The sequence below is a fragment of the Giraffa tippelskirchi genome, chromosome 5 (genome assembly GCF_054371585.1).
Source record: "Giraffa tippelskirchi isolate mGirTip1 chromosome 5, T2T-mGirTip1v1.2.pri, whole genome shotgun sequence".
Lineage (NCBI taxonomy): Eukaryota > Metazoa > Chordata > Mammalia > Artiodactyla > Giraffidae > Giraffa > Giraffa tippelskirchi.
Window position 1 is genome coordinate 76,033,532 of NC_137279.1, and position 12,646 is coordinate 76,046,177.

At 38.1% G+C, this 12,646-nt stretch overlaps 1 protein-coding gene across 8 annotated transcripts in view; it reads right to left on the bottom strand.

Moving 5' to 3' along the window:
* MDM4 (MDM4 regulator of p53) overlaps positions 1-12,646 on the bottom strand; it is a 48,310-nt gene that overhangs the window by 26,059 nt on the left and 9,605 nt on the right. For 7 of the 8 annotated variants that reach the window (XR_014055029.1, XR_014055028.1, XM_081494922.1 and 4 more), the window contains exons 2-4: positions 4,474-4,587; positions 2,664-2,738; positions 308-441 (exon numbers count right to left, since the gene is read on the bottom strand). Coding sequence is in view for 6 of the 8 variants with exons in the window: in XM_081494922.1 (XP_081351048.1) it covers positions 308-441; positions 2,664-2,738; positions 4,474-4,551 (287 nt within the window). In the remaining 2 variants the exon portion in view is untranslated. The remainder of the gene's footprint in view (positions 1-307; positions 442-2,663; positions 2,739-4,473; positions 4,588-12,646) is intronic. The other variant, XM_081494919.1, reaches the window with a different exon arrangement.

Genomic DNA, 12,646 nt, shown 5'->3' on the forward strand with positions numbered 1-12,646 from the left:
CCATCCCCCAATACAGTCTCGTGTACCTTTTATGTAACATTTACCATATATAATTTTACTATGTATTGATGTGACAATTCAATTAAGATGAGAGCAACAGTGTTTACTGTCTCACTTCTCTTTAAACTCCGTAAAATTAGACACTGTTGCTCATTATTGTGTTTCCAGTACCTCACAGTCACTGGATATATGCAGGCCCAACAAATAACTTGTGGACTAAAGGATTAAATAAACATTAATAACCAATGGGGATTAAATGGTTAGGTATAAGCATCCCAAAAGATAAACAAACCCTCACTGTTTTTACCTTGGATCTTTCACAGAGAAGCTCTGACGACCTAGTAGTTCTCCCAAAAGATCTCCACCACAATATACCATATGCTGCTCCTGCTGATCATAAAGCTGCTTCACCATTATATACTGGCCTAGATAATGCATAACCTACATGGGAATAAAATACCATGAAGAGATTTGTCTAGTTGCGGCCCAAAATACAAATTAAATGAGGAGATAAGGTAAGTTTGTTTGCTAGAGAAAGAGATAACATATTATGAACATGACTATCAGTACTTGTGTAAGGGGTCCTACAACAAGATAGTTGCCCCCAATTACTAAGTTCATCTACTTACTATCATTCTGGATACTAAGAGACCCTTACTTTTTAGAACAGAAATATACCAGTCTGATAATGAGGAAAAGTGGTAAATTTACCAGGTATCCCCTTAAAAATGTTCTCACCAGTCCAAATAAAGGGATCTGTTCTATTACCAAAAGTAATAAACTTTAAATTTGCCTGGATCATAAAAATGTTTTCCAAGTCTAGGGCACTCAACTACTATAGACTTTGATGTGTGTTCAGTTAAGTCTTTCTGGCAAATGGAAGTACAATGGTTAATAAGCCATCAGCACTATAAGTGCATAAAACAATTTAAGTGTTTATCAAATAAAAATTTAGTTTATCTGATCTTTACACAGATTTAACAAAATGGAAGGGAAGACACAGAAGTTAGTGATTCAAAAATTTTTAATTACCTAATTTTCCAAACGCTTCCTCCAGGTGGTAGATTTTTTAAAAAACTGTGTGTGAGTAGTGTGTGTGTGAGCATGTGCTCAGCTGTGTCTGACTCTTTGAGATCCCATGGACTATAGCGTACCAGGTCCCTCTGTCCATAGAATTCTCCAGGCAAGAATATTGGAGTGGGTTGTCATTTCCTACTCCAGGGGATCTTCCTGACCCAGGGATCGAACCCACATCTCTTGCACCTCCTGCAATGGCAGGCAGATTCTTTACCACTGCGCCACCCGAAAAGTCTTTTTTTTTTTAAATTGCTTAATAGTTAAGTTCACTTGATGACAGTAAGAATTTTATCACAGACCACAAAACAGATCAAAGCAGCAATTTTTATCTTTAGTCCTTGACTTCCCAAAAATTATTAGATATTTGCACAAAACTTTTCACTACACTGTTTCTATCATACTGGAGTAACGATGCTCTCAGGCTCTCCTCCATCCCAGGCAACATGTCTCAGTATTAATAGAGCTCTCATACCTAACTGAATATCTAGAGAAAAGTAAGATGAGAAAGAACATCTACTGTAAGGAAAAGGAAGTTTTATTTATGTCTATCCAACTTCCAGAAAAAAATAAATCCACTCTAAGTATACAAAATAAGATCTTTAAAAACACTACTCTGAATTTGTACATACTGCCATTCTCATTATACTATACTGCCTCAATGCACATATGATAACCAATATTTAAAAATAAAAATGAGAAAATTCCTTTATGTATCAAATAGTGTCAAGATTCATAATAAAGAGCTTATTGTGTAAACTTACTGTCCAACTTCTCCCCCATAAAACAGTTTCCCGAAACAATATACACTTAATTCTGTCTTAACTCAGGGAGACTCTGCCATGCTACTGAAGGAGACTGCATAATGCATTATAACAACTTTATTGATATAAAAATCCACATTTTAATAAGAGTTTGGAAAAAAGTTTTATTAGAATTTTAAATATAAAGTCCAAAATGATACACTTGTTTTAAAATGACAACAGAAATAAGAGTATTCTAGAAACTCTGAAATGCCTCCAGATTTGTTTCCTAAAGAGGTAGGATGACTCAGGAACACAGCATTGCTAACAGGTGTTAGCTGTTGTGTGTGTGTGCTCACTTGTGTCCAACTCCTTGCAACTCCATCAACTGTAGCCCACCAGGCTCCTCTGGTCCATAGAATTTCCCAGGCAAGAATACCGGAGGGGGTTGCCATTTCCTCCTCTAGGGGTTCTTCCCAACCCAGGGATCGAACCCACATCTCTTGTGTCTCCTGCATTAGCAGGCAGATTCTTGACCACTGTACCACCTGGAAAGCCCTGATAAGCTTTTATGAAAAGTCAAAAAAAGCTTGATAATTTTGTTCCCTCTGTTTAAGAAGGGTTAGATATTTACCCTACTAAATCCAAGCAGTTCAAAGAGACTAATGTTTTAATACAGTTTTCTCCAGTTTAAAAAAAAAATTAGAAACTAAGTTATTTAAATGCCTAAGTATTTAAAATAACTCCCAGTCCTCAGAAGAGTATCTGACCAGGGATTGAACCCACACCCTCTGCACTGGAAGCCAAAGTCTTAACCACTGGACCACTAGGGAAGTCCCAGCTTACCTCTTTAACAGTGAACATTTCACCTTGTGCACCTGCTGCTTGCAAAATCTTCAAAAGAGGCAGTTTTGGTCGTACCTGATATAAACATAAAATAAACTTGCTATTTACATTTCAATCAGAGTGGTCTCTGAAATCCAAGGGAAAAACAAACCTTAAACTTTTTTTTTTAACAAACTCTGGTAGACATTTAGCATCTAATAACTACAGATGATCAGATTATTACTTGCTAATTTTCTGAAAAATCGCATTTTCAAAAGACAGCATGTTCATACCCACTAGGATGGCTATAACAAAAGTGTTGGAGAGGATATAAAGAAACTAGAACACTTATGCACTGCTAATGGGAAGGTAAAATGGTGCAGCAACTGTGAAAAACAGTTTGGCAGTTACTCAAAAAGTTAAACATACAATTACCGTATGACCCAGGAGTTCCACTTCTAGGTATAATATCCAAAAGAACTGAAAGCAGGGACTCAAGTAAATATCCGTACACCACTGTTCATAGCAGCATTAGCCAAAATATAATATAATAAATATAAATATAATAGCCAAAATATGGAAACAACCTAAATACCACTGATAGATGAATGGATAAATAAGGTGTGGTATATACATATAAGGAATAGTGACTTTGCCATCTCCTGAGTCTGATTGTGGAGTATGTCTTTAGTCAATTTAATTTTTTTCACTTTATATGACTGAATTTGTCTTTCTCTTCCTCTTACAGCCTCTTTGGTCTTGTCTTAAAGCTGCTCTTATTCTCAAGTTTTACAACATCTGCTAAATTTCCTTCTAATTTTATCATTTCACTTTTTACATTTAAATCTATCTCTCTGGAATTTATTTTTGTTTAAGGTTTGAGGTCCTCCTTTGTTTCCGTCTGCTGCTGCTGCTCCTAAGTCGTTTCAGTCGTGTCTGACTCTGTGTGACCCCATAGACGGCAGCCCTCCAGGCTCCCCCGTCCCTGGGATTCTCTAGGCAAGAACACTGGAGTGGGTTGCCATTTCCTTCTCCAATGCATGAAAGTGAAAAGTGAAAGCAAGCACGCTCAGTTGTGTCCAACTCTTAGCGACCTCATGGACTGCAGCCTACCAGGCTCCTCCGTCCATGGGATTTTCCAGGCAAGAGTACTGGAGTGGGGTGCCATTGCCTTCTCCTGTTTCCGTCTAGAGATGGCCAATTAAGAAAAAGCCCTTTATTACATAAGCCACATTTTCCCTTATCAAATCCAAATTCCAGCTTTATCATAAACTAAGGTACATAATACTATATATGGTGCAATATATATGAAATCATAAAACAAAATTATGTATTTTCATGTTAAAGGAAAAGATCTGGAACAAGACACACCAAATTAATAACAGTGTTATCTTAGGGGGAGAGAACTTTGAGGGAAGAAGGGAGGAGATGGTCACAGGAATCTCTACAGATAAATATGTGATAAAGTTTGAATTTTTTTATAAGAATACATTTGCTATATTTACAATTTAAAACTGATTTTTAAAGAAAACAAACTAGCTACAATGAAGTGAGAAAGAAGACAAATATATAACTTGGCCCCAAATTCTCCACTAGCCAGTCATATCCTAAAGCAGGGTGGTGTTTAAAATGTGCCATTTTGAGCAATCTGTAACCCTTAAATATTTATTTAACTGATGATCAATTCAAGTTTATGAGCACTGATGCTATTTATGACATTTAAAAAGTAATCTTTTGTGTTCTACATAAAATCTTAGTCAGTGAAGTCAGCTATATGCCCCAATCTATTCAAAAACTTGAAGAAAAACAGGAATGCCTAAAAATAATTTACCTGATTGGTTTGTTCTGGAGAGATCCTGCAAGCAGTGTCAGATGCTGAACACTGGGCAGAGGTGGAAAATGATGTCATTTTGGCAGTGAAGTGACGTGAAGTCTGCTGTTAAGTCTAAACAGAAAAATAATCATAAAATATCTTCTAACGTAGAAAATTCTCTTTAGTATATACAAAAAAAAGCAGCAAGCAGAAGCAAAAAAAGACACATATATCAGAACACCCTAAGCAAGCGCAATATACCCATGCTGTGGTTCTTCTGATCACTAGTTGATTCTGCAAAAAATGGAAGAGCATAATTAAGAGTAAAAACCATCTATACTTCCCTCGAGTGAAGTCTGCAAGAGAAATCAGTTCAGGCATGTTCCAACCTCTACACTGATGATGATGAGTACACTGTTTTAGCTGAAAGTGAAACTTAACAATCATTACCTCCCCTGTAGATCACATAGTTCTCTAGTATCTCCTCCTCTTTTGGACAGTGCTCAAGAGCACCCCCTAGGAGACAGATGCAGGGCTGAGGGAATTACCAAGATTAAATAACAGGTTTAAGATTCCAAGAGCACGCCTAGAAAAACCTCTGCAACATGTTGAAACATGTCTTGGCAAGAGACCACAAGAAAGTGAGAGTCAAAATATTAAGTATCCGTTAAAACAGCTTTTAAAATGTGCCAAGCCCAAACAGTATATAGCAACTAAGTACCTATAAAGTGGGTTAAACCAAGGTGGACATACAACATCAAAAGATACATGAATTGAAATAAAGAGTAAGTAAGGTTTAATTATTTTTCACCTTTTATCTCTTGTTCTTTAAAACAAAACAAAACAAAAACCCTACAGGGGTTGCCCTGATGGTCCAGTGGTTAAGAACCCACCTTGCAATACAGGGAACACTGGTTCAATTTCTGGTCAAGGAAGATCCCACACGCCACGGAGCAACTAAGCCCATACACAGCAACTACGGAGCCCACGTGCTGCGATCCTTAAACCCTGCATGCCTAGAGCCCATGCTTCCCAACAAAAGGAGCCACCACACATGGCAACAAAGGGCGGCTCTCGCCTGCCGCAACTACAGAAAGCCTGCATGCAGCAACGAAGACCTACCACAGTCAAAATTAAATAGATTTCTATTAAAAAAAAAAAAAAACTATAGAGAAAGAAAAAAATTTTAAATAATTTACCCTCAGAGCTTTTTCTAGTAAAAAGGTGATAAAAGTCAGTGGAAATTTATAAATAAAATAAAATCAACAGAGTCTGGTTTGCAGGTAACAGGACTCCTCACTTTTCTGAGAAGACTTATTAAACACAACAAAGTATAAACACAACAAAGTATAAATTCATCCCTCAGGACTCCCCTGGTGGTCCAGAGGTTAAGAACCTGCCTTCCAATACAGGGGACACAGGTTTGATCCCAGGCCAGGGAACTAAGATCCCTCATGCTGTGGGGCTCTGGAGCCCAGCCACATAAGCCTGCGCATTGCAACAAAGAGCCCACGATGCATTATAAGATTCTACAACTAAGATCCAACGCGGTCAAAACTAAATATTTTTTTAGTGCTATCCTAAATTAATTAATTAAATTCAACCCTCTATCAGCTTCCCTTGCTGATAAAATGGAAGTCAAACAGGGTACAAAACCTGTCATTTTAAAGCAGCTAGCTTTTTTTTTTTAATGAATTTATGGCTGCGCTGGGTCTCCATTGCTGCTCGAGGGCTTTCTAGTTGAAGGGCCTGGGGCTTCCTCTCTAGCTGTAGTGTGAGGGCTTCCCTTGCTGCAGAGCACAGGCTCCAGGGCACACAAGTTTCAGCAGTTGTGGTGTCTGGGCTCAGTGGTTGTGGCACCATGGTCTTAGCTGTCCTGGAACATATGGGATCTTCCTGGACCAGGCATCAAACCAGTGTCCCTGCACTGTAAGGCAGGCTCATAACCTACCAGGGAAGCCCTAAAGCAACTAGTTTTAAGTGGCATTTCAAACCTATTTTTAAAAAAACCCTCATCTCCCTGAACCTACTAGTCCTTGTCTCCAATGGCCCGCGCAGGTCAGGGACCTGGAAGCTATCCGTGATTCTTTTCTCTCTCACCCTTCACAATTCTGAAGGTCTACCTTCAAAATAAAACCATGTGTCACTACTTCCATTATTACTATACTAACCAAACTGCCCATCTCTGAACTGCCTTAGTTCCTAAAGGTTTTCTTGCTCCACCCTTGCCCCTGTGGTTCCTAAACCTCTTCCTTTTCTCTCTGCTTAAATGTCCATTTATCAATGAGGCCTTCCAAAGACAATACATTTTTGAAACTGCAACTCCCAACCTCCCAGTATTCCCTATCTCCTTCCCTGATTTATTCTTCTCTTCTTCACTGTCCTTATTATCAACCTATTATCTAGTTTAATTTTTATCATGTAAGACATAAGCTCTAAGTGGGAAGAAATGTATATTTATTTGTTCATTAATATACCCCCAGTGCCTAAATTGTCAATTACATACACAGTATAACAACATGGTGAATACAAATATTAGAAATAGTTTGGATGGTTCCCAAAAATGGCCCCCAATGAACCACATCTCCCCAGTGGCTATCCTACTGGAAAACACACAGAAAGGCCCTGGTCCACTTTTACCTGATTTTTAAAATAATGCAATAAACATCCACAAACTATGATTCTGACAACAATCTACATTTAACCATAAGATTCCTACCATCCCCTGCCTCCTCCCAACAATCATCCTGAATCCTATTTCGATTTTCTCCCTTTCCTTTTTAAGCACTTCACTGCATCAAAATGGAATCCTAAAAAAATACATATTTTTAGTTTGGTTGCTTTCAACTTACAAAAAAAGAAGTACATTATATGTAATTACAGGTATTTTCCCAAATAGGTATGGATTTGGTTTATAGTTCCCTGATCACTAGTGATGTTATCTCCACATATTTATCAGCCATGTATATTTCCTCTTTTGTGAAATATGTTGTCTCTTACACACTTCTCTAGTTGATTTTTGTCAATCAATTTGCAATAGTTCTTTGTATATTTTTAATATTAACCCTTTGTCAATATAATGCCCTGCAAATATCTTCTTCCAATTTTAACGTCCTTTCCATTTTCTAGGCGGAAAAAAACTTTTATGGGCAAAAACTTAATTTTAATGAACTCAAATTTATATTTATCAATCTTCTCTTTTTTAGTCAATGGTCTCTGCCTCTTCAAGGTCTCATTTTCACCAATATATGGATGGCCATTTTTTTTCCCATTCTATCTGCTGATTAATTGACAGCCATCTTTGTTATGTAGCAACACGTACTGGTGTTCACAAGTTCTCTATTCTAGTCTGCTGGATGATCTTTCTGTCTATACAACTCCACACCTAATCCTTACATCTTATCATGAGTCTTGTTATCCCACAGGGCAAGTCCCCTGCCATTCCTTTCTAGAAGTGACAAGCTATTCTTGGTCCTTAACTCTTGCATACAAGATTTAGCATTATCAAGCTCCATGAAAATCCCTGCTCAAATTGTTTTCCAATCATTAACATGACATATTCCTATATTTATTAAGGTTTTATTAATATCTCTTATTAAGTCTTCAACTTTCCCCTTAGAGGTCTAGCATATTCGCTTTAGACTGATTTCTTAAGTTGATATTCTGATACTACTGTGATGCCTTCTCTTTCACTGTTTTTTAGTGGGTTTTGCATATGTACAGAAATATAAATGACTTTCAATAAACTTATATCCAGTCACCGTGCTAAACTCATAATTTTATCTACAGATCCTTCTGTTTTCTATGTAAATGACCATATCACCTGCAGACAAAAATTTCATTCCCTCCTTTCCAATTCTTGTGCCTCTAATTTCTTCTACTTGTCTTATATTACTGCTTAGGACTGTCAATACAATATTGAATACACACCATATCAAGCATCTCTGTCTCTGATTTTAAAGGGAGTGTCTCTAATGCTTCCCTATATAACAGGTTTTCTCTATTTTTTTTCTAATAGTTATACCTTACTGGCTTCAGACAGTTCCTTTTCTTCCTCATTGAATCAAGATTGCTGGGAGAAATATCAATAACCTCAGATATGCAGATGACGGCAAAAAGCGAAGAGCAACTAAAGAACCACTTGATGAAAGTGAAAGAGAGTGAAAAACCTGGCTTAAAACGCAACATCCAAAAAACTAAGATCATGGCATCCAGTCCCATCACTTCATGGCAAACAGATGGGGAAACAATGCAAACAGTAACAGACTTCATTTTCTTGGGCTCCAAATCACTGCAGATGGTGACTGCAGCCATGAAATTAAAAGACGCTTGCTCCCTGGAAGAAAAGTTATGACCAACCTAGATAGCATATTAAAAAGCAGAGACATTATTTTGCCAACAAAGGTCCATCTAGTCAAAGCTATGGTTTTTTCCTGTATTCACGGACAAATGTGAGAGTTGAACCATAAAGAAAGCTGAGCATGGACGAACTGATGCTTTTGAACCGTGGTGTTGGAAAAGACTCTTTTGAGAGTCCTTTGGACTCCCTGAGAGTCCTTTGATCTCAAGGAGATCAAACCAGTCAATCCTAAAGGAAATCAGTCCTGAATATTCATTGGAAAGACTGATGCTGAAGCTGAAGCTCCAATACTTTGGCCACCTGATGCAAAGAACTGATCATTAGAAAAGACTCTGATGCTGGGAAAGATTGAAAGCAGAAGGGGATGACAGAGGATGAGATGGTGGATGGCATCACCAACTCAATGGATATGAGTTTGAGCCAGCTCCAGTGACAGACAGGGAAGCTTGGCGTGCTACAGTCCATGGGGTTGCAAAGAGTCAGACACAACTGAGCGACTGAACCGAAGAATATATCAAGGACAAACATGCTACTATATACAAAACAGATAACCAACAAGAACCTATATATAACAGAGAACCATACTTGGTAATGGTATGAAAACCATACTCAAAATGGTTATTTTGTAATAACCTGTAAGGGAAAGGAAATTTGAAAAAGAATATATATGTGTGTGTGTATGTATCTATCCATATTTACCTATATATGTAAAACTGAATCACTGTGTTGGATACCTGAAACACAACGCTGTCAATCAACTATACTTCAATAAAATTTTTTTAAAAAAGAATATATCATGGAAGAGTGATTTAGAAAATGCTTTTTCTTTACCTATTGAAATGATCATGATTTTTTTCATCTTTTAATTAATGTGATAAAATTTTGAATTTCATTTATGGATTTTTCTAATATTAAATTCCTGCTCATTGAGATAAATCCAACTTGGTTTTGGATACTATTCTTTTTCTATACTATTGGCTTTGATTTCCTAATACTGTGGTTAGGTTGTAAAGTCTCTGAAATAAATCTGTTTTCCACTGTCAAGTTTTTGTCTTATTTGAATGTCAGAGTTAGCTGGCCTAACAATAAATTGTTTAGCCCCTATTTGTCTACAGTTTGGAAAAATAATTCTACAAAACTTGGATGTTCTAGTCTTTGAAAGACTCACCTATAAAACTTATAAAACCCAGCGTTTCCTTTCTGGGAAAATTTTTAATCGCTGCTTGAGCTTAATAAATATTATTCAAGCTTTTTTCTTCTTCCACTGACTAAATCTTCAAAATTGCTGGCACACAATTGATAGTATTTTTTTAACCTCTATTCAGTGTACAGATTCATCCTTCTTTCCATTTGTTGATAGTTTACTATATCTTACTACCTCTCCAACTTTAAAAAAAAATTTATTGTTGACTACTTCCTGGTAGACAGAGTGCCTGATGAACTATGGACAGAGGTTCCTGACGTTGTACAGGAGACAGGGATCAAGACCATCCCCATGGAAAAGAAATGCAAAAAAGCAAAATGGCTGTCTGAGGAGGCTTAACAAATAGCTAGGAAAAGAAGAGAAGCAAAAAGCCAAAGAGAAAAGGAAAGATATTCCCATCTGAATGCAGAGTTCCAAAGAATAGCAAAGAGAGATAAGAAAGCCTTCCTCAGTGATCAGTGCAAAGAAATAGAGGAAAACAACAGATTGGGAAAGACTAGAGATCTCTTCAGGAAAATTAGAGATACCAAGGGAACATTTCATGCAAAGATGGGCTCGATAAAGGACAGAAATGGTATGGACCTAATAGAAGCAGAAGATATTAAGAAGAGATGGCAAGAATACACAGAAGAACTGTACAAAAAAGATCTTCACGACCCAGAGAATCACGATAGTGTGATCACTCACCTAGAGCCAGACATCCTGGAATGTGAAGTCAAGTGGGCCTTAGAAAGCATCACTACGAACAAAGCTAGTGGAGGTGATGGAATTCCAGTTGAGCTATTTCAAATCCTCAAAGATGATGCTGTGAAAGTGCTGCACTCGATATGCCAGCAAATCTGGAAAACTCAGCAGTGGCCACAGGACTGGAAAAGGTCAGTTTTCATTCCAATCCCGAAGAAAGGCAATGCCAAAGAATGCTCAAACTACCACACAACTGCACTCATCTCACATGCTAGTAAAGTAATGCTCAAAATTCTCCAAGCCAGGCTTCAGCAATACGTGAACCGTGAACTTTCAGATGTTCAAGCTGGTTTTAGAAAAGGCAGAGGAACTAGAGATCAAATTGCCAACATCCGCTGGATCATTGAAAAAGCAAGAGAGTTCCAGAAAAAACATCTATTTCTGCTTTATTGACTACACCAAAGCCTTTGACTGTGTGGATCACAATAAACTGTGGAAAACTCTGAAAGAGATGGGAATACCAGACCACCTGACCTGCCTCTTGAGAAACCTGTATGCAGGTCAGGAAGCAACAGTTAGAACTGGACATGGAACAACAGACTGGTTCCAAATAGGAAAAGGAGTATGTCAAGGCTGCATATTGTCACCCTGCTTATTTAACTTATACGCAGAATACATCATGAGAAACGCTGGGCTGGAAGAAGCACAAGCTGGAATCAAGATTGCTGGGAGAAATATCAATAACCTCAGATATGCAGATGACACCAACCTTATGGGAGAAAGTGAAGAGGAACTAGAAAGCCTCTTGATGAAAGTGAAAGAGGAGAGTGAAAAATCTGGCTTAAAGCTCAACATTCAGAAAACTAAGATCATGGCATCCAGTCCCATCACTTCATGGCAAATAGATGGGGAAACAGTGGCAGACTTTATTTTGGGGGGCTCCAAAATCACTGCAGATGGTGACTGCAGCCATGAAATTAAAAGACGCTTACTCTTTGGAAGGAAAGTTAGGACCAACCTAGACGACATATTAAAAAGCAGAGACATCACTTTGTCAACAAAGGTCCATCTAGTCAAGGCTATGGTTTTTCCAGTGGTCACGTATGGATGTGCGAGTTGGACTGTGAAGAAAGCTGAGCGCCGAAGAATTGATGCTTTTGAACTGTGGTGTTGGAGAAGGCTCTTGAGAGTCCCTTGGACTGCAAGGAGATCCAACCAGTCCATCCTAAAGGAGAGCAGTCCTGGGTGCTCATTGGAAGGACTGATGTTGAAGCTGAAACTCCAATACTTTGGCCACCTCATGCAAAGAGTTGACTCACTGGACAAGACCCTGATGCTGGGAAAGACTGAAGGCAGGAGAAGGGGACGACAGAGGATGAGATGGCTGGATGGCATCACCGACTCAATGGACATGGGTTTGGGTGGACTCCAGGAGTTGGTGATGGACAGAGAGGCCTGGCGTGCTGCGGTTCATGGGGTCGCAAAGAGTCGGACATGACTGAGCAACTGAACTGAACTTACCACAATAAATGACACCAAGATATCTGATTACCTTTACTTCATGTATCTCCTGTAACATTTTCTGGGTTTGAATCACTCAGTACTTATCTAGAACTGTTTTCAATGTAGGTCTTTAGGTGGCAAGGCTTCCAATACTTTGTATACCTGAATATACCTGTATCATGCCCTTCTATTTAAATCTGGTTAGGTATAAAACTCTTTAGTTTCCCTATAAAACCCTGAAAAAACTCTTATCTTTTTGCCTTTATTGATGCTGTTCAAAACGCTAATGTCAATTCAATTTTTGCTTCTTTGTGTATGTGATCTGTTCGTCCTCTCTGAAGCTCCTATAATTTTCTTTAGCTGTGATACTCTTAAATTTCACTATAATGCTCCTGGTGTTGGTTAGTTGCTAAGTCGTGTCCGACTGCTGGCGATCCCAT